Below are 21,301 nucleotides of genomic sequence, written 5' to 3'. Positions count from 1 at the left end.
AAAAAAAAAAAAAAAAAAATAAGCAAGTATCAGTCCCTGAGTGACATCATGGAGCAGAGCCTCACCCAATGAACCAGCCGCCTCCCTGCAGGGCTCAACATATAAAAGAGAAATAGCCAAGCACAGTGGCTCACACCTGTAATCCCAGCACTTTGGGAGGCTGAAGCAGGTGGATCGTCAGGTCAGGAGTTCAAGACCAGCCTGGCCAAGATGATGAAAGCCCATCTCTACTAAAAATATAAAAATTAGCCAGGCATGGTGGTGGGTGCCTTTAATCCCAGCTGCTCAGGAGGCTGAGGCAGAGAATTGCTTGAACCTGGGAGGCGGAAGTTGCAGTGAGCCGAAACTGGGCCACTGCACTCCAGCCTGGTTGACAAAGTGAGACTCCATCTCAAAAAAAAAACCAAAAAAAAAAAAAGAGAGAGACAGAGAAACTCCTACTCTATTCAGGCCATGGGATTTTGAAGTCTTTTTGTGATAGCAGCTTGGCATGCCCAATTTAAGTCTATTTTTTTTTTTTTTTTTTTTTTTGAGAAGGAGTCTCACTGTGTCGCCCAGGCTGGAGTGCAGTGGCACAATCTCAGCTGTGACCTCCGCCTCCCAGGTTCAAGGGATCCTCCTGCCTCAGCCACCTAAATAGCTGGGATCACATGTGCTCACCACCACACCCAGCTAATTTTCGTATTTTCTTATTCCCCTGTAAGTGCTAGAACCAGAAGCTCACAGGGGACAGCAGCTGCCCAAGGACAGGTGGCTCACAGGACCAGGTCCCACCCATGTCCATGGTGGGCGGTAAGTCACTCTGCTAGACAGCCTGCCACCCTGCTGAGCTGAACATCAGGAGTAAGTGAGGGAGTTACAGTAATATATCATTGCTCCCACTGAGAGAGGTGGCTCACACCTGTAATCCCAGCACTTTAGGAGGCCGAGGCAGGTGGATCACTTGAGGTCAGGAGTTCAAGACCAGCCTAGCCAACATGGGGAAGCCCCATCTCTACTAAAAATGCAAAACTTAGCCAGGTATGGTAGTGAGTGCCTGTAATTCCAGCTACTCAGGAGGCTGAGGAAGGAGAACCACTTGAACCCGGGAGGCAGAAATGCAGTGAGCCAAGATCACACCACTGTACTCCAGCCTGGGTAACACAGCAAGACTCAGTCTCAAAAAAATTAAAGAAAAAAAAAAGATCACTGCTCCCACAAAGCCAGAAACTAAGACAAACATACAGAAATAGAATGCCACATAGAGCCTGTGCTCACAAGCATACCAGACAGAGCGAGCCCACCAGACAGACAGACAGTGCCAGAAAGGGAGGAGAGACAGGGACAGAAGCTGAGCAGGCAAGCGTGCACCAAAGAGCGAGAAAAAGGGAGACAGAGAGAGGGACGGGGGGACATACAGCTAGAAGAGACGGGAGGGAAGGAAGGCGAGGAGGAACGAGAAGGCGGGGAGAAGGAGGAGAGAAAGTGATGAAGAGAGGACACGCACGCTCCGGGCGGGAGGAGACAGGGAAGGAACAGGAGGAACTAGGAGGCCGAGGAGCAGAGGAGGAGGTGGAGGAAGAGAGAAACAGAGCCAGATGCAGAAGCTGAGAGACAGATGCCACAAGCCGGACCCGCAGGACAGCTGTGCGCCTGGGAGTAGGAACAGACAACGGAGAACCTCGGCCAGGGCTCCAGGCGCTGCCCAGACCCTACCTTGGATTTACGGTCAGAAGCGGACATGTCTCCAGAGAGATGAGGGGACCCGCGGCCCCGGCCCCTCCGGCCACGGCCCCTAGCTCCTCCTCGAGGCTGCTCCCCAGGACTGCCCTCCCAGCTGCGGGATGCCTGGCCCATGCTGGTACGGCCTCCCTGCTGTGGAGGAGTCCGGCCCCCCTTGCTGGCCCCTGGGGGCCGAGGGGTCCCAGGAGACCTCCGGGAAGGACCCAGGTTCTTCTCCTGGAAGAGGGAAGATGAGGAAAGTACAGTCACTGGGCAGGAGGCATGTGGCCAGGATGGGGGCCACCCACTGGTGCAGGACAGCGGGGGACTTCTGGGTCCCAGCCCTCAACCCTCTGCCCCTCCCCATCCTCAGGGTCCCTCACCCCCCTGATGAACTCACCACCTCCAACGCCATGTTCTCTTTCTCCCCTGAGCGGCCCTTCCGGGGAGCTGTGACCGCGACTCCCTCAAGTTCAGCTTTTTTACGGTCTTCTTCAATCTCCTAGGAGCAGACACCCGGGGTAGGGAAGTGTCAGTTGCCCTGTCCGCCAGACGGACTCCGACAGACCCCTGAACGCCTCCTAAGTCTGGCCCCAGCCCAGGCCTTTCTCCCGAGCTCTGGCAGAGAAAATGCTCATGTCCCTCAAGCCCCATCACGCTGCTGGCCCGCTCAGATCGCTCCTGTGGTGCCCAGCTCTGAGTAACAGCCTTCTCCAAAGCCTGTGGGACCCATGGGGTCTGGCCTTGGTACCTCCCTGACCTCGTCTCTCCCCCACTTCCCCTCGATCACTCCGATCACTCCGGCTTCCTTGCTGTTCCCAGAACATACCAGACTCAAACCTGCCTCGGGGACTTTGCACCAGCGGATCCCTCCCAGAGATCCTCCCACCCCTCACCTCCTGCAGGTCTGCACTCCAATTCGGCCTTCACGGAAACCAGCTCCCCTGCCACCCTCTCTGTTCTCATCCCATTCACACCCAGCACGGTGTGCATCTTGCTCACTGTCTGCTTCCTCCATTACGGCAGAATCTGCCTGGGGTCAGGGATGTCTGTCTGCTTTCAGTGATGTATGTCACTGACATGTATCCCATGCCTAGAACACTGCTGGCCCACGACAGAAACTCAACATGCCTTTTTTAAAAATGAATGAATACATGAAGAGTGAATAAATGAAACCCATGCCTCCTCCCAGATCCCATCTCAGGGACAGCCACACCACCTACTCAGGGGCCTTGTCCTAAATGCGCCCTCGTCCTCTCGCTGCCCGCAACAGCCCATCAGTAACTAAGTCCCCCTCAGCAGCCCTGCCCTAAGCCAGGCACCTCCTCTCCCACTAGGGTTCCAGCCCCAGCTTCCTCCTTGGTCTCTGGGCTCCAGTATCACCCCCTCCCACCTACCACCACACAGCACCCAGAGGCATCTCCCTGAAGAGCTATTCTGACGGGTCCCACCCCTGTTCAAGGCCCTCCCTGGCTCCCCAGTGACCTCAGGAGAAAGTCCAAACTCAGCCTGGTGGCATTCAGGGTCCTGCACAGCCTGGCCCCTACTGACCCGCCGAGGTCAATTCGCTCCTTAAACGACCCTCCAACTTGAAACTCCAAGCTCTCTCCTGTTTCCAACACTTGCGCAAACTGTTATTTCTGCCTGAAACATGCTCCCCTCTCCTTTTCAACTGGCTATTATCTACTCACCAGTCAAGCCTCAGCATCTACTCCTCCAGGAAGCCCTCCCTGGTATCCCCAAGGCTGGGTCAGGAGCCTCCTCTGGACTCTCACAGACCCCTGAATTTCCTGATTCCAGACTTGTCCACTGTGGGACATCCCTGAGGACAGGACTGTCTCCCTGACTAGATGGTGGGCCCTTGAAGGGCAGGCCTGGGTCTGCCTCAGTCACGGCTATAGCCCCGGCACCCCTCATCACAGAGGCAGGTACCGTAAAGATCTTGGGGAATATCTGTGAACAAATGAATGAATGAATAACAGAATGAAGGAAGGGATGTTAGGCTAAGGCCTTTGGCTTTTATCCTGACAGTGATGGGGAGTCATGAAAAGGTTTTAAGGAAGGGAAAGGTGAGAAAAACTCACTGCGGGGAAGAGAGGGGATGGGGTCTCCCAGGGCGGGGCTAGGGCACCTGGTAGCGCCGGATGAGGGCCTCATTCTTCCGCCGAAGAGCCTCGATCCTCTTGTCCAACTCAGCATCCTTCTCCTCCTTTGATTTCAAATCGAGTGCGGCTGCCTGAGACGCGGAGACAGTTGAGGGAGGGAAGGAAAAACCTCCACCAAACCAGGGACATTCCCCCAGGGCCTGAGAGTCTGCTCCCTGGAGCCCATCCTCCCAAGCCCCCTTCCCGAAAGCGCAGGACCCACAGGTGTGCTACAGACCCCACTTTCAGTCTCACCATTTGGCTGGCTGGGTAGGCCCAACGTCACAGCAAACCTCTCCTGCAGAATCTGGATGCAGCACTGAGAGTTCCTGGGTGCAGAGGGAAAAGGACTAAGGCCAACCTCCCCCCAACCTACTTCATTCTCACAGGCACACACAAAAAACCCTGTACCCCAAGAGAATTCTAGCCTTCACTCTCCCTCTCTTCTTCAACTTCTAGCTCCCCCCACTAAAGAAATTTAGACTCGGCTCTTTCATGATCTTTGTGGACTCACCCAGTTCCCATGTAAACGATCTAGTCAAACCCACCTTGGAGATGCTCTGGCCCTCACCCACTGCTTAAGTATCCAACACTGCTCTCCTCCAAACACAGGTTCTAGCCCAGCCTCCACACCTTGTAGTGTGAGTGTTAGCCCGAATTCCTTAACTCGAGAGTTCCAACTACATCTCCTTAAACCAGCCTGCACAAGAAAGTTCCAAACCCACCTCCCCGTGCTCATCCTGGTGCCTCTCATATCCAGGCAAACATTCTAGCTCCACCACGTAAGGTTAAGAAACATTCCCAATCCCATGCTCCAAAGAAATTCTGAACCCCACTCTTATTGGCTACCCAAGCTCTCAGAGAACATGCCAAGCCCGCGCCTTCCCAAGAGACGTCCTAGGCCCGTCTCCAGCACCCTAAGGAAGGGCGACAGCCTCCCGCCTCTCCCAAAAGTATTCTCTGCACTGAGGCCCAGAACTCACTGGCGAGGCTTCCTGGAACTGACTTTTTGCCCCAGTGAATACTCCACCAGCAACAAGGTCAAAACTTCCCAGGCCCGCCCCAGATTCTCTGCACAAATCTCCAGCCTCAATCTGGCTGGGAATGCCAGGGCCACGCCCCCGACATCCTAGAAACCGCTCTGGCCCCGCCCCCGGCTTGAGGGATAAACTTTCTGGCCCAACCTTTCCCGCCAGATATCTGGCCCGCCCCCACCCATGGACCAATAATCTGGCCCGGCTCCCGACTTTCCCAGCCACCCTCTTTCCCCACCTCCTGGCTCCCAGACAACAGCCTAGACCCGCCCCCGCCACCTCTCATTATTATTCCAGTCCCGCCCCCGGCCTGCCCAGTCCACCCTCTGGCCCCGCCTCCGATTGGCCTGGCCAACTTTCTGGACACACCCCCTGACTTCCTCCCAAGCCCTGTTGCGTCAGTATCCGGCCCCGCCCCTGGCTTCCCCAGTCAGGGTTCTGGCTCAGCTCCCCGCTTCCCCGCCAACGCTCTGGCCGCGCCCCTGGCTCAGGCAAAACTTTCTGGCTCCACCCCCAGCATTCCCTGCCAGCATCCTGGCCCCGCCCCCTGGCTCTCCACTACTTTTGGCCCCGCCCCCTCCTGGCGTCAGGCTCTAGGTCCGCCCCCGACGTCCCGGCCAACAATCCGGACCCACTTACAGCTCAGGCAAAACTTTCTAGCCCAGCCCACAGCGCTTCCGCTCCCGCGTCCCGGCCCCGCCCCACAGCTGTCCGAGCAACACTTTGGCCCCGCCCACAACCAAGACACAACTTTTCGGCCCCGCCCCCAGCGGCCAGCCCAGGCTCTGGCCCCGCCCCGCCCCTGGCCCGCCCCGACGCTGCCCACCCCCGCAACCGCCCGCCCCGCCAGCGCCTCTCCAGCTTCCGAAGTGGGCGTCCTGTCCCCGCCCCCCGCAGAGTACTCCGACCCCGCCCCCGCCGGCGGCTCCTTACCCCGCCCGCTCCAGCTGGCGCTCCCCGCCACGTGGGGCTTCAGGCCCCGCCTTCCTGGGCGCGCTCCCGGCCCCCTCCCCGCGGTCACCTGTCCCGGAGACCCCGCGGCGTCCGCGACTCCGGCTCCGTCGGCCTCTGCGTCCGCAGCTCCCGGGCCGCGCGCGTCACTTCCTGCCCGCACCACGTGAGGAAGGGAAATAAAGAGGGTCACTTCCGGTCCTGTGGGACCGTTTCCGGGAGCCTTAAAGAGGCCGCGCCTGTGCGGTGGAGGCGGGAGCGGGGCCACCTGACTCCCACGGGTGTTCTGGAAGCTCATCCAAGCTCCTGCCTGAATTACCAACACCCAGGAAAAGGAGACACCGTTTCCCTCCCTGGCCTCTACCTCTTTGTTCAAGCTATTTCCGCCTCCAGCCCCTCATTTCTCTCAGTAGAAAGAAATATATTTGTGTATATATTGAGATGGAGCCTCCCTCTGTCACCCAGGCTGGAGTGTAGAGGCGCAATCTCTGCTCACTGCAACCCCCACCTCCTGGGATCAAGCGATTCTCCTGCCTCAGCCTCCCAAGTTGCTGGGATTACAGGTGCCTGTCAGCACACCAGACTAATTTTTGTATTTTTAGTAGAGACGGGATTTCACCATATTGGCCAGGCTGGTCTCAAACTGCTGACCTTGTGATCTGCCCGCCTCGGCCTCCCAAAGTGCTGGGATTACAGGCGTGAGCCACCGCGCCCAGCCCCCCCCCTTTTTTTTTCTGAGACCCAGAGTCTCACTCTGTTGCCCAGGCTGGAGTGCAGTAGTGCGATCTCAGATCACTGCAATCTCTGCCTCCTGTATTCAAGCGATCCTCCTTCCTCAGCCCCCGGAGTAGCTGGGATTACAGGCATGCACCACCGCGCCCGGCTAATTTTTGTATTTTTAGTAGAGACGGGGTTTCACTGTGTTAGCCAGGATGGTCTTGATCTTCTGACCTTGTGATCCACCCACCTCAGCCTCCCAAAGTGCTGGGATTAAAGTGTGAGCCACCACGCCTACATACATACATATATATATATATATATATATATATTTTTTTTTTTTTTTTTTTTTTTTTTTTTTTTTTTGAGACAGAGTCCCACTGTGTCAACCAGGCTGGAGTGCAGTGGCACAATCTCGGCTCACTGCAACCTTGGCCTCCCAGGTTCAGGCAATTCTGCTGCCTTAGCCTCCCAACCAGCTGAAAATACAGGCATGTGCCACCATGCCCAGCTAATTTTTTGTATTTTTAGTAGAGACAGGGTTTCACCAATTTGGTCAGGCTGGTCTTGAACTCCTGACCTCATGATCCACCCGCCTAGGCCTCACACAGTGCTGGGATTATAAGCATGAGCTAGGCGTCTGGCCCATAATTTTTTTTTTTTTTTTTTTTTTGAGATAGAGTCTTACTCTGTCGCCCACGCCGGAGTGCAGTGCCATGACCTGAGCTCAATGCAACCTTCGCCTCCCGAGTTCAAGCAATTCTCCTGCCTCAGCCTCCCGAGTAGCTGGGACTACAAGCACTTGCTACCACACCCAGCTAATTTTCGTATTTTTGGTAGAGATTGGGTTTCACCACATTGGCAAGGATGGTCTCACACTCCTGACCTCAGGTGATCCTCCCGCCTCAGTCTCCCAAAGTGCTGGGATTACAGGCGTAAGCCACCATGCCTGGCATAGAGGGACCGAAGGAGGGAGGGAGGGAGGGAAATAGATAGATTTTTTTTTTGGTGTTTTTTTTTTTTTTGGAGACAGAGTCTTGCTCTGTTTCCCAGGCTGGGGTACAGCAGCGCCGATCTCGGCTTACTGCAACCTCCACCTCCTGGGTTCGAGCAATTCTCCTGTGTTAGCCTCCCGAGTAGCTGGGATTACAGGCGTGCACCATCATGTCCAGCCAATTTTTTGGAATTTTTAGTAGAGATGGGGTTTCACCATGTTGGCCAGGCTGGTCTTGACCTCCTGACATCAGGCGATTTGCCCACCTCAGCCTCCCAAAGTGTTGGGATTGCAGGCATGAGCCACCACACACAGACCATTTTAACCACCTTAAAGTGGTAAGAAAAAAACATAGCCAGACATATAGTCAAGATGAAAACCAAAAACGAAGTAAAAATCTTGAGAGCCACCGGGCATGGTGGCTCATGCCTGTAATCCCAGCACTTTGGGAGGCCGAGGCAGGTGGATCACCTGACGTCTGGAGGTTCGAGACTGGCTTCTGCTCTGGCGGCCGGGGCGGTACAGGGCGGGTGGAGACGGGGAGTCCAGTTTAAACGATAGTCCCGAGAAGTCAAAAAATAAAATTTACAAGTTCATCATTAAAAATCATAATCATAAAAAGTATGTTGTGTGTATTTGTGGAATGGAGTTAATTTCTGCTTCTACGCAGTGGGTAAGGGTGGACTTGAAGGTCTCCCAGGAAATTTGATGATCACACCGGCGGACACGTTTTCCACTCTCCACCAGGGGGCGGTGCGGCGCACTCTCTGCCACTTGAGACAAACGGATTTGCATATTCATTCAACAAATAGTCCGGAAACCATGAGAACTTACTTTGTCCTGGGCCTCCTTCTAGTTTCCCGATCTGTGAAATGGGAATGCAAATGTCCCTGCCTCCATGAAGCTCACTTTATCCAGAAAACAGACAACAAACAACTAAACAAAGTAATAGGCAGAGGCAGGCCGGACACAGTGGCTCACACCTGTAATCCCAGCACTTTGGGAGGCCAACTCAGGAGGCTCACGAGGTCAGGAGATCAAGACCACCCTGGCTAACACGGTGAAACCCCGTCTCTACTAAAAATACAAAAATTAGCCACTTGGGAGGCTGAGGCATGAGAATCGCTTGAACCCAAGAGGCAGAGGTTGCGGTGAGCTGAGATCGCGCCACTGCACTCCAGCCTGGGTGACAAGAGTGAGACCTTGTCTCAAAAAAAAATTTTTTTTTTTTTTTGAGACGGAGTTTCGCTCTTGTCACCCAGGCTGGAGTGCAATGGCGCGATCTCGGCTCACCGCGACCTCCACCTCCTGGGTTCAGGCAATTCTCCTGCCTGAGCCTCCTGAGTAGCTGGGACTACAGGCACATGCCACCATGCCCAGCTAATTTTTTGTATTCTTAGTAGAGACGGGGTTTCACCATGCTGACCAGGATGGTCTCGATCTCTTGACCTCGTGATCCACCCACCTCGGCCTCCCAAAGTGCTGGGATTACAGGCGTGAGCCACCGCGCCCGGCAAAAAAAAATTTTTTTAATGACTCTTGAATTCTACCACAGCTCTCATCTCTACCTCCTGGATCTGTGAATTGTCATAAGGATATAAGCAGGTCATGCATGTAAAACTCTGAATCGGCATGGAGCCTAGCACACTATAGGTGCACTGTGAGAGCTGCCATGATGATGGTGGTGGTGGTGGTGGTGGTGGTGACTACTGGTCTCTCAGCACCTTCATCTTTCTGGCCGCCCCCTAAAGTCCTCTCTGTCCCCCACATCCATACCCAGTGCCTCAGCCAATACCATCAGCTCCTTTCCCTTCCTTCCATCTTTCCTTCCTTCTCCTTCCTTCTCCTTCCTTCCTCCCTTTCTTTGTTTCTTTTTCTTTTTGATGGAGTCTTGCTCTGTCACCCAAGCTGGAGCGCAGTGGCTAAATCTTGGCCCACCACAACCTCCACCTCCCAGGTTCAAGTGATTCTCCTGCCTCAGCCTCTCTAGTAGCTGAGATTATAGGCACACACGATCACGTCAAGCTACTTTTTGTGTTTTTAGTAGAGATGGGGTTTCACTATGCTGCCCAGGCTGGTCTCAAGGGATCCTGCTGCATTGGCCTCCCAAAGTGCTGGAATTACAGACGTGAGCCACCGCACCCAGCCTCAAATAACACTTTTTCAGAGACATCATCCCTCAATACTCCTGACGGCCATTCCCTGCTTCCTTTTTCCACTTGAAGTTTCACTTTGTATGGTTACTGTTTTATTTTATTTTTCTACACAGAATCTCACTCTGTGGCACAGGCTGGAGTGCAGTGTCGTGATCTCGGCTCACTGCAACCTCCACCTCCCAGGTTCAAGCAATTCTCTGCCTCAGCCTCCCGAGTAGCTGGGATTACAGGCGCCCGCCAACATGTCCGTCTAATTTTTGTATTTTTAGTAGATACAGGGTTTCATCGTGTTGGGCAGGCTGGTCTTGAAGTCCTGACCTTGTGATCCGCCTGCCTCGGCCTCCCAAAGTGCTGGGATTCCAGGCATGAGCTGTATTGTTACTGTGTTCTTGATCGCCTATCTGCCACAGAGTATCAGTCCCATGAAGGCAGGATTTGTATCCGTTTTGCTCACAGCTGTATCCTCATCCCTACAACTGCACCCGTGCCTGGCACAGAAAGACCCTCAGCTGTAAATGCTGAATGACTGGATATAAGAATAAATGTGCCGGGTGCGGTGGCTCACACCTGTAATCTCAGCACTTTGGGAGGCTGAGGTGGGGGGAATCACCTGAGGTCAGGAGTTTGAGACCAGCCTAACCAACATCTTTAATAGAAATACAAAATTAGCTGGGCGTGGTGGCGCATGCCTGTAATCCCAGCTACTCAGGAGACCAAGACAGGAGAATCGCTTGAACCTAGGAGGCAGAGGTTGCGGTGAGTTGAGATCGTGCCACTGCACTCCAGCCTGGGCAACAAGAGCAAAACTCCGTCTCTAAATAAATTAACTAATTAAAATGAGCCAGCCACAGTGGCTCAGAAGTGCAATCCTAGCACTTTGGGAGACTGAGGAGGGCAGATCGCCTGAGGTCAGGACTTCGAGACCAGCCTGGCCCACATGGTGAAACCCCGTCTCTACTAAAGTTACAAAAATTAGCCGGGTGTGGTGGCACGGGCCTGTAGTTCCAGCTACTTAGGAGGCTGAGGCAGGATAATCGCTTGAACCCGGGAGGTGGAGGCTGCAGTGAGCCGAGCCGTTGCACTCCAGCCTAGGCAACAAGAGCGAAACTCCGTCTGAAAAAACAAAACAAAACAAACAAAACGTCCACCTCCAGTGGTGGTCGCGAGGATGAACTGGGTTTGCATTTGCAGACTTCCTGAGCTGGCCACGCTGTCAGGTGCAAAGTTGGGCTTTTTGCGCGGCGCCTGCGCTTCCGCCCTCTGCCGCTCGGGGGCAGCAGGCGCCCGGCGGATTCGCCAGCGCGGCCGCGCCGGGAGAGGAGAGGGGGCAAGGCCGCCGGAGGAAGCTGATGAAATCCTGGCCAACTCGCAGTGAGCTCATCCCGCCGGGCGCCTCCGGAAGCCACGGGGCCGCCCGGCCTCCGCCTGGCCCGAACGATAAAGCTCTGGTGCCGAACCAGGGCGGGAAGTCCTTCCTGAAGTCTGCCCTGCGTGGGGCCTGCTGCCAGAGCCTGGGCCGCAGGGGAGGGGCGAGGACAAAGTGGCGAATGGTCCCCTGGAGGTCTCAGAAGGATGAAAAGTGAATTCTGAGCATGGCCGTGGGAGTGAGGGAGGGGTGGGGGGAGAGGGAGCGGGAGAGACGGAGACAAGAGGTGGGAGAGACGAGGGAAGAAGAGACAAAGGTGGGAAGACTGAGGCAGAGGAGGGAGAGACAGAGACAATCAAGGAGGGACAGCTGAGAAAGTCAGATGAAGCAACAGAGACAGAGATGGTGCAGACAGAGACAGGGAAACACAGAGACAGGGAGACACAAAGATGGCAGAGGCAGAGACAGGGAGAGACAGAGATGTTAGAGACGGAGACAGGGAGAGACACAGACAGGGAGAGACAGACATGGTGGAGACAGAGGTGGCATCACAAAGACACACAGAATCTCTGTCTCTAGAGAGATGGGGAGAGACAGAGGTGGTGGAGACAGACAGGGAGAGATACAAGTGGTGGAGACAGATGGGAGAGACAGAGATGGGACGTGGGAGACAGAGACAAAGGCAGAGAGAGATCAACCGGGAGACAGAGACAGGAGAGAGAAACATGGGAAAGACAGAGACAGAGAGACCCAGCGAGGGGCAGAGATGGGGAGTCAGGAGCGACGTAGAGGTGAGGGAGGTGGAGTCAAAGTAGGGGTCAGAGGTGCCGAGCTGGAGGCGGGGTAGACGGGGCGAGGGGGCCGGGGAGGGGCGCTCGGGGCGCTCGGGGCGGGCCTGCAAGATCGGGGCGGGGCGGAAGGGCGGGAGCCCCTCCCAGCCCCCAGCCGCCAGCCCCGAGCCCAGCGGCGGCAGCGCGGGCCGAGTCTCCAAGTTACCAAGTTACCGCAGGATTCGGGAGCTTCTCACTGGCGCGGCCGCGGCCAATCAGAGAGCAGCGCCGCTGTTCTCGGGCAGGAGGCCTGGAGACACGCGCACCTTCCCCCGACACCCAGCGAAGCGCGCTGACACACAATCACAGCGGCGCGCGCGCGCACACACACCCCGTCCCAGGGACAAGCGGCGTCGCCCTCAGCACATACACAATCACAATGACACACACAGCGCAGACACACAGCATCACACAGTCACACACATTCTCAGTGACAGCCGGGCACGGTGGCTCACGCCTGTAATCCTAGCACTTTGGAAGGCTGAGGTGGGTGGATCACTTGAGGTCGGGAGTTCGAGACCAGCCTAACCAACCTGGTGAAGCCCCGCTTCTACTAAAAATACAAAATTAGCCAGGCGTGGTGGCCTGCAACTGTAGTCCCAGCTACTTGGGAGGCTGAGGCAGGAGAATCGCTTGAACCCGGGAGGCGGAGGTTGCAGGGAGCCAAGATCATGCCATTGCATCCAACCTGGGCAACAAGAGCATAACTCCCTCCGTCTCAAAAATAAAAAATTAAAAAAACCTCAGTGACAGTCCCAGGACACGCAGCACTGCCCAGACCCACAATCACAGGTGCACACAGTGCTGCCTAAGCACATGCAATCTGCATGAGGTGTGCACAGTCCCATGAACACACATCAGCCTGACACACACAATATCAGTGGCACAATCAACACAGTGACACTCAGAATCCCACAATTGGTCTGAACACACTATCTCATACACAATCGCAACACACAATTGTGATACGCACAATCACAACAGTGACACAATCACAGTGAGACACAATATTACACAGACACACACAATCTATTAGACATATACACAGTTCCATGGACACACAACATCATCCTGATAACCACAATGACAGACAACCACAGTGATACACAGCAGTGCACATGCACACATTCTCGGTGATACACAGTCCCTCACACACGCATTTCAGACACTATGACAACGTGACACACACACACAATCCCTCCATGCCCCACATTGCCCAGGCACACACAGTAACAGTAGCATATATGCACATCTTCCTCTGACACCCCGCACAGCACATCACAGTGACACACAGTCCCACCACCCACAACACAACACAACTACCACTGACCCACTCAGTGGCACGCACAATCTCATGTACACACAGCATTGTATACACGTACACACCATCACCATGGCATACACACACAATTCTGGTGACACACAGCATTACAGAAACACATCCCACCACGCTCACAGAACAGTGCAGTGACATAGTACTTTCACAAATCTTCCCCTAACACAACATCTGACACACATACAATCCCAGTGTCACACAGAGTCACACGGGCACATGCATCTAGGTGCCAGACCAGCATGCTCACATAACCACACACATCACACCATCATGATTACACACAGCACACCAGGACATCACACAATTGTACACTGACACACAATCACATTGTCACAGCAGTCCATGACATGTAGCATTGTGACAAATGTAGCATGCTGACACACACCGTCACACTGACACAATCCATCAAGTGACACACAATAGCACACACTGACACAATCACCACCGTAATTTGTCGGCCCCTGACACAACAGCATACTGACACAGACCTACAGAGGACTCCAGCACACACACAAACACACACACACACACACACAAACACCCAACCCCCCCCCCACCCCTGCCCTTGCCCCAGGAAGCTGTGTTGGATGTGGGACGCTGGGGGAGGGACGCTCTGTGTGTGTCTGTGTGTGTCTGTGTGTCTGTGTGTGTCTGTGTGTGCGCGCGCGCGCGCGCGCCAACGCAGGCTGTGCCTCCCCCTCTCAGCCCTTCCCCGGGGGCGGGGCCGTGCGGCAGCCGCTGTTACCGGGTAAACTTCCCCGCCCCCCCCCAGCACGGCCATTAGTCAACCCCCCCCCAAGGATGATGTCATCGCCTCATTCTGGAGGCTGAGTAATCCTCGACTCCGCCCCGCCAGGTACCAGGGTAGGGGCGGGCCGCACCTGGGCTCACCAAGTCTGGAGCTGGGGTCTGGAGCGGCAGGCGGCGCTGCCTTGGGTCTCTCGGGGACGGAGGGGACTAAGGAATTGGGCCTCTCTGAAGTGGCCCAGCCACGCACGTTAGGGTCTCTCGAGGCTGGGGGCTCCCAGTCCGGATCCATGGGGCCAAGTAAAGGTGCTGCAGGGCTGGATCTTTCAGATCTGGGGGTCTGGGTCTGGGGAGGGCCCCCCAACCTCTCCACTACCCCTCCTCCCCAGCCACACCACTGTGAGGGGCTGAGCCTGTCTGGCCAAGTGTCTGGGGAATCTGAGATATGGGGCTTGGACTCTGGGGTCCTTGGCACTTCTGGGGTCCTCACACCTTGTCAGGGTGTGAGGTCGATGCCAACAGGTGAGCAGAGTGGCTCTGAGGTCAGATGCCCATATCCTGGGAGGTCAACCACCTGGACCCTGGGGAAAAGGGCTCAGAGGAGTGAGAAGGGGGCAGGTCTTCCCCTTGGGGCTGGGCAGGTGGTCCCATCTAGGTGAATTGGACACCTGAGGGTCTGGTTACTGTTAGGGGCAGGAGTGTCTCCCAACATCAATGTAGCAAAGATGCCCAGGAGCTCTGTGACATATCAGGGTGGGGAGCCCAAAGGCCTGAGTCCGTGTTTCTTGTGGGAGTGGGGTGTTCAGTTTCCTTCGATCAGGCATGACTGAGTCCCTTTCTGGGGGGACCCTCAGTTCTTGTGTCCCAGAGCTGAGACATCAGCATCTCCTGAGAGGAGGGGGCTCATATCCTTGTTTCACGGGTCCAGGCATGCCTGGGTCCTTTGGGGGTGCAGTGACAACCTTATTTTTATAGGTCCAGAACGCCTGGGATCTCTTCTGGCAGGGAACTTCGACCACTGTGTTCAAAAGCCACGATGCCTAATCCTGTTTTGCCGGTGGTGTGGGACAACCAGTCCCCGTCTTCACGGAGTCAGGATGCTCAGGTCTCCTCCTTGTGCGAGGGGGACCCTTGGTGTCTATTTGCACAAGGCCAACTCCAGGGTGCCATTCTGGGGGTAGCGACAGAATGCGCAACCCCGTTTCCAGCCCATCCCAGTGCCCATCCTCACCGGAGAGTGCGGCGCAGGGGAGCAGGGAGGTGGACGGTGCATAGCCTGGGTATCACCCCAGCCGGTTGCAGGTTTGCAGGCCGTGCGCCTGGCAGCTCCCCGGGGCCCGGCTCCCCGCCCCCCGCGCCGAGGGCTCCCCCAGATCCAGGCGGACGCGGCGGCGGCCAATGAGCGCGCTCGCCGTCTCCGGGAGCCGGGCCGGCTCTGCCCGCCTGGCATTGGGCACGCGGTGGGCAGCGGCAGGCGGGGCCTGGGGGGTCCTCGCGCCTGGTTGGGCCAGGCTTGTTGCTGGGTAACGGGGCGGCGAGTTTCCCCTGGCAACGGCGGCGGGTACCGCTCACTGGCTGGCCGGGAAGGAGGGGGAGCGCGGGCGCAGGCAGGCCCCGCAGACCCCAGCAACAGCGCGCGGCCCCCGCCCCGCCGAGAAGCGGTAACCTTCACACGCGCGCCGGCCGCTCGGACCCTGCGGACGCCCGCGCCCCCGCCCAGCCCCCACCCGGCGAGCGGTCCAGCCTCCGGGCCTGCAGGGCCAGCCGCACCGAGGGGACCCGGGAGACCCCCTCTCCACCGCGGAAAGCCAGGACTCAGGCCCCGCAGTGAAAAGTTAAGTCCTTCCCAACTCCCTCTCCCCAGGCTGCGAAATCTGCTTCCCCAGGATGGCAGAAAAGAATCTGGCGACGGTTTCAGATCTGCGGTCAACCAGATCTGTTTTGTCTCACCAGCACTTCACATCCGGCTCACTACCTCCGGGCACTATTCTAAGTATGTTACAAATACGAACTCATTTCATCTTCACAGTATTTTTGGTCCTGCCTGTGCCGATCCCTTTTGGACAGAGAGGGAAACTGAGGCACATGGCGGCGAAGCTGCTTGCTCAAGGTCATCATTTGAATCCAGGTCGGCTGGCTTCAGCGTCTGGGCACGTTAGCATTCCTCTGTGCTGTGAGACCGTAGGAGAGGAATTGACACTCACAGTAAGAAACTGCATACAGTCAAGAAAACACACTGGTGGCCGACCTGGGCATGCTGACACACTAGGTATGCTGACCCCACGAAGACAGGGACTCTTCTGAGAAGGATCATCAGTCCCTGTGTCCAAAAGCCTACTGGATTCAGGCATCATGGCTTTTGAACACAGGGACTGATGATCCTTCTCAGAAGCAAACACTGGCGTCCTGGCCCCATAAAAATAGGGGTCCTGGGCCTGGCCAAGTGGCTCACGCCTGTAATCCCAGCAGTTTGGGAGGCCGAGGCGAGTGGATAACCTGAGGTCAGGAATTCGAGACCAACCTGGCCAACATGGCAAAACCCCATCTCTACTAAAAATACAAAAATTAGCCAGGCATGGTGACGTGCACCTGTAGTTCCAGCTACTCGGGAGGCTGAGGCAGGACAATCACTTGAACTCGGGAGGCAGAGGTTGCAGTGAGCCGAGATCACGCCACTGTACTCCAGCCTGGGTGACAGAGCGAGACTCTGTCTCAAAAAAAAGCCGGGTGCGGTGGCTCACACCTGTGATCCCCTCAGGACTTTGGGAGGCCGAGGTGGGCAGATCACAAGGTCAAGAGATCGAGATCATCCTGGCTGACATGGTGAAACCCCGTCTCTACTAAAAACACAAAAATTAGCTGGGCATGGTGGCACACACTTGTGGTCCCAGCTACTCCAGAGGCTGAGGCAGAAGAATCGCTTGAACCCAGGAGGCAGAGGTTGCAGTGAGCCAAGATTGCGCCACTGCACTCCAGCCTGGAGACAGAGCAAGACTCTGTATCAAAAAAAAAAAAATGGGGTCCTGGCCAGGCCCCGGTGGCTCATGCCTGTAACCCCAGTACTGTGGGAGGCTGAGGTAGGAGGGTCACTTGAGACCAAGAGTTCAAGACCAGCCTGGGCAAACTGGTGAGACCTCGTTTCTACTAAAAATACAAAAATTAGCTAGGCTTGGTGGCCCCCGCCTGTGGTCCCAGCTACTCAGAAGGCTAAGGCAGGAGGGTCACCTGAGCCTGCAGAGATTGCAGTGAGCCAAGACTGCACCACTGCATTCCAGCCTGGGTGACAGAGTGACACCCTGTCTCATAAAAGAGGCGATGGTGGGGGAGGTCCTTAGCTAGAGGTCTCCTTGTTTGGATTATCAGAGAGTCAATGGACTCTCACACTGGTAACAGTAATGATAGGTAGCATACATTAAACATCCACTATGCCCCAGTACTTACATTGTTTAATTTTTTTTTTTTAGACGGTGTTGCCCAGGCTGGAGTGCAATGGCATGATATCAGCTCACCGCAACCTTTGCCTCCTGGGTTCAAGCAAGTCTCCTGCCCAGGACTCCACCTCCTGGGCCCAAAGTACTGGGATAATTTTTTTATTTTATTTACTTTTTTGAGACAGAATCTCACTTTGTCGTGCAGGCTGGAGTGCAGTGATGGGATGGATCATAGCTCACTGTGACCTTGGCCTCCTGGGCTCATGCGATCCTCCTTCCTCAGCCTCCCAAGTACCTGGGACCACAGGTGCACACCACCACGCCTGATTAATTTTTTAAGGTTTTGTAGAGATGGGGGGTGTCACTATTGCCCAGGCTGGTCTCAAACACTTCTCAAGTGATCCTCCTGCCTCGGTCTCTCAAAGTGCTAGAGCCACTGTGTGCCTGGCCCAGTGTTCTGTTTTTATTCACTTTCTGAGTCTGCACATCCTATGAGGTCGGGACCTGTGCTGTCTCAATTCACAGATGAGGAAACTGAGGCACAGAGATGTGACCACTTGCCCAACATCACCCACAGCCAGTAGGTGGCAGAGGGGATTCTAACTCAGACCATTGAGACTCACGGCCCACGGTCTTTCGTGGAGGGCTGCACGCAGGATTGGGGGAGGCCAAGGCAGGCGGATGGGTTCAGGCCAGGAGTTTGAAAGTGTCTGGGCAGGCAACAGAGTGAGATCTCATCTCTACAAAAAATTGCAACATTAAGCCGGATGCAGTGGCTCACGCCTGTAATCCCAGCACTTTGGGAGGCTGAGGTGGATGGATCACGAGGTCAGAAGTTCAAGACCAGACTGGCCAACATGGTGAAACCCCATCTCTACTAAAAAATACAAAAATTAGCTGGGCATGGTGGCTCATGCCTGTAATCCCAGCTACTGGGGAGGCTGAGGTAGGAGAATTGCTTGAACTGGGGACCTGGGAGGCTGAGGTTGCAGTGAACTGAGATCGTGCCACTGCACTCCAGCCTGGGCTACAGAGCAAGACTCCATCTCAAAAAAAAAAAAAAAAAAGGCAGTCCTTGACCCACCCACAAACTTCTTCTCTGCCCACAAAGGTTTTGTGTTGTTTTGTGGGTGGGAGGTTGGTTTTTATTTTTGAGACGGAGTCTCACTGTCACCAGGCTGCAGTGCAGTGGCGTGATCTCGGCTCACTGCAACCTCTGCCTCCTAGGCTCAAGTGATTCTCCTGCCTCAGCTTCCTGAGTAGCTGGGATTACGGGCATGCACCACCACGCCCAGATAATTTTTTGTATTTTTAGTAGAGATGGGTTTTACCATGTTGGCCAAGCTGGTGTTTTGTTTTTGAGACAGGGTCTCGCTCTGTTGCCCAAGCTGGAGTGCAATGGTGCAGTCACAGCCCACTGCAGCCTTAAACCCTCACAGGTTTAAGTGTTCCTCCCACCTCGGCCTCCCAGTTAGGTTTTGGCATGTTGCCCTGCCTGGTCTGGGACTTTTGAGCTCAGGCAATCTGCCCACCTGGGCCTTCCGTAATACTGGGATTACAAGTGTGAGCCACCACGCCCAGCTGTGGGGAGGATCTTCACTAGTGACAGTGCTTATAGCCAAAAAAAAGATTCTTGGCCTCTCCCGGTCTTTTCCACCTCCAGCCACCCAGCCAGATTCCCACTGTCCTTCACACTCATTTTCTTCTCAAAAGAACATTCGAGGCCGGGCCTAGTGGCTCATGCCTGTAATTCCAGCACTTTGGGAGGCCAAGGCAGGCAGATCACCTGAGGTTGGGAGTTCAAGACCAGCTTGGCCCACATGGTGAAACCCCATCGCTACCAAAAAATACAAAACATATGAGTCAGGCATGGTGGCACACACCTGTAATCCCACCTACTCAGGAGGCTGAGGCACAAGAATCACTTGACCCCGGGAGGCTGTGGTGTCAGTGAGTGGAGATTGCCCTACTGCACTCTAGCGTAGGTGACAGAGTAGGCCTCTGTCTCAGAAAAAAGAGAGAAAAAGAGAGAGAAAAGAACATTTGCTGAGCACGGTGCACAGTGGCTCACACCTGTAATCCCAGCACATTGGGAGGCTGAGGCAGGTAGACCACCTGAGGTTGGGAGTTCGAGACCAGCCTGGCCAACATGGTGAAACCCCATCTCTATTAAAAATACAAAAAAAATTAGCCAGGCATGGTGGCAGGCACCTGTAATCCCAGCTACTCAGGAGACTGGGGCACGAGAATCTACTTGAACCCGAGAGGCGGAGGTTGCAGTGAGCCGAGATCGCGCCACCACATTCCATCCTGGGCTACAGAGTGAGACGTTGTCTCCAAAAAAAGGAAGAAGCCAAAAAGAACATTCCAGTACATCTGACCTCCTGGTATCTGCCCTGCAATGGGCAGTCTGGACACTGATCGGTGAATGAGAGGTGAGAGGGACAGGCAGGACCATGAGCTCACAGAAGTCTAGACCCTTCCCACCTTCATCACTGTCTGGCACAGAGGAAATACTGACAAGAATTAGTTATACAAGTGATAATAGCTAACACTTATTAGGCACTTACTGTATGTCCAATACTGCACTAAACGACTTCCAGCGTGATCTCATTTAATACGTGTCTAAAGAGCAGCATTTCTTTTTTTTTTTTTTTTTGAGACGGAGTTTCGCTCTTGTTACCCAGGCTGGAGTGCAATGGCGCGATCTCGGCTCACCGCAACCTCCGCCTCCTGGGTTCAGGCAATTCTCCTGCCTCAGCCTCCTGAGTAGCTGGGATTATAGGCATGCGCCACCATGGCCAGCTGATTTTTTGTATTTTTGGTAGAGACGGGGTTTCACCATGTTGACCAGGATGGTCTCGATCTCTTGACCTGGTGATCCACCCGCCTCGGCCTCCCAAAGTGCTGGGATTACAGGCTTGAGCCACCGCGCCCGGCCAACTTCATAATTTTTCAAAATTATATTTTGTTTTGTTTCGTTTTTTTTGAGACAGAGTCTCACTCAGCCACCCAGGCTGGAGGGCAGTGGCACAATCTCGGCTCACTGCAACCACTGTCTTTCAGGCTGAAGCAATTCTTCCGTCTCAGCCTCCTGAGTAGCTGGGATTACAGGCACCCGTCAGCATGTCTGGCTAATTTTTGTATTTTAGTAGAGACGGGGTTTCACCATGTTGACCAGGCTGGTCTTGAACTCCTGACCTCAGGTGATCTGCCTGCCTCGGCCTCCCAAAGTGCTAGGATTACAGGCATGAGCCACCGCACCTGGCCTCAAAATTATATTTTGTAGTTGATTTTGTTTTTTGAGACAGAGTCTTGCTCAGTCACCCAGGTTGGAGTGCAGTGGCATGATCTCTGCTCATTGCAGTCTCTGCCTCCCGAGTTCAAGCGATTCTCCTGCCTCAGCCTCCTGAGTAGCTGGGACTACTGGCGTGTGCCACCAACTTTTGGCTAGCTTTTATATTTTTAGTAGAGACCAGGCTTCACCATGTTAGCCAGGCTGGTGTCAAACTCCTGACCTCAAGTGATCCACCCACCCCCGGCCTCCCAAAGTGCTGGGATTACAGCCATAAGCCACCGCATCAGGCCTGCCGTTTTCTTAAAACTCTGGTCAAAGCAGTCATGCATGTCTATAAACCCAGCTACTAGGGAGGCTGAGGTGGGAGGATCGATTGAGCCCAGGAGTTTGAAACCAGCCTGGGCAACACAGCCAGATTCTGTCTTAATTAAAACAACAAAATGTCTTGTCTAGGGCCAGTGAAGTTTCAGGTAGTAATTGCTGTAGTATAAAATTGTGTACTTTTGGCCGGGCGCGGTGGCTCACGCCTGTAATCCCAGCACTTTGGGAGGCCGAGGCGGGTGGATCACAAGGTCAAGAGATCGAGACCATCCTGG

At 55.0% G+C, this 21,301-nt stretch overlaps 1 protein-coding gene across 3 annotated transcripts in view; it reads right to left on the bottom strand.

Moving 5' to 3' along the window:
- The window catches only part of CCDC9 (coiled-coil domain containing 9), a 24,077-nt gene extending 18,026 nt beyond the window's left edge, over positions 1-6,051 (bottom strand). For 2 of the 3 annotated variants that reach the window (XR_001816982.2, XM_017500408.2), the window contains exons 1-5: positions 5,901-6,051; positions 4,101-4,174; positions 3,833-3,937; positions 2,102-2,203; positions 1,696-1,938 (exon numbers count right to left, since the gene is read on the bottom strand). Coding sequence is in view for 1 of the 3 variants with exons in the window: in XM_017500408.2 (XP_017355897.1) it covers positions 1,696-1,938; positions 2,102-2,203; positions 3,833-3,937; positions 4,101-4,103 (453 nt within the window). In the remaining 2 variants the exon portion in view is untranslated. Of the gene's footprint in view, positions 1-1,695; positions 1,939-2,101; positions 2,204-3,832; positions 3,938-4,100; positions 4,175-4,828; positions 5,020-5,900 lie in introns of those variants that run through there. The other variant, XR_005195732.1, reaches the window with a different exon arrangement.
- Positions 6,052-21,301: the final 15,250 nt, after the last annotated feature.

This window comes from Cebus imitator, unplaced genomic scaffold, assembly GCF_001604975.1.
Source record: "Cebus imitator isolate Cc_AM_T3 unplaced genomic scaffold, Cebus_imitator-1.0 Scaffold266, whole genome shotgun sequence".
In the NCBI taxonomy this organism is placed as follows: Eukaryota; Metazoa; Chordata; class Mammalia; order Primates; family Cebidae; genus Cebus; species Cebus imitator.
Note: the sequence above shows the minus strand (reverse complement) of the source record. Positions and strands in the feature narration are given on the sequence as shown.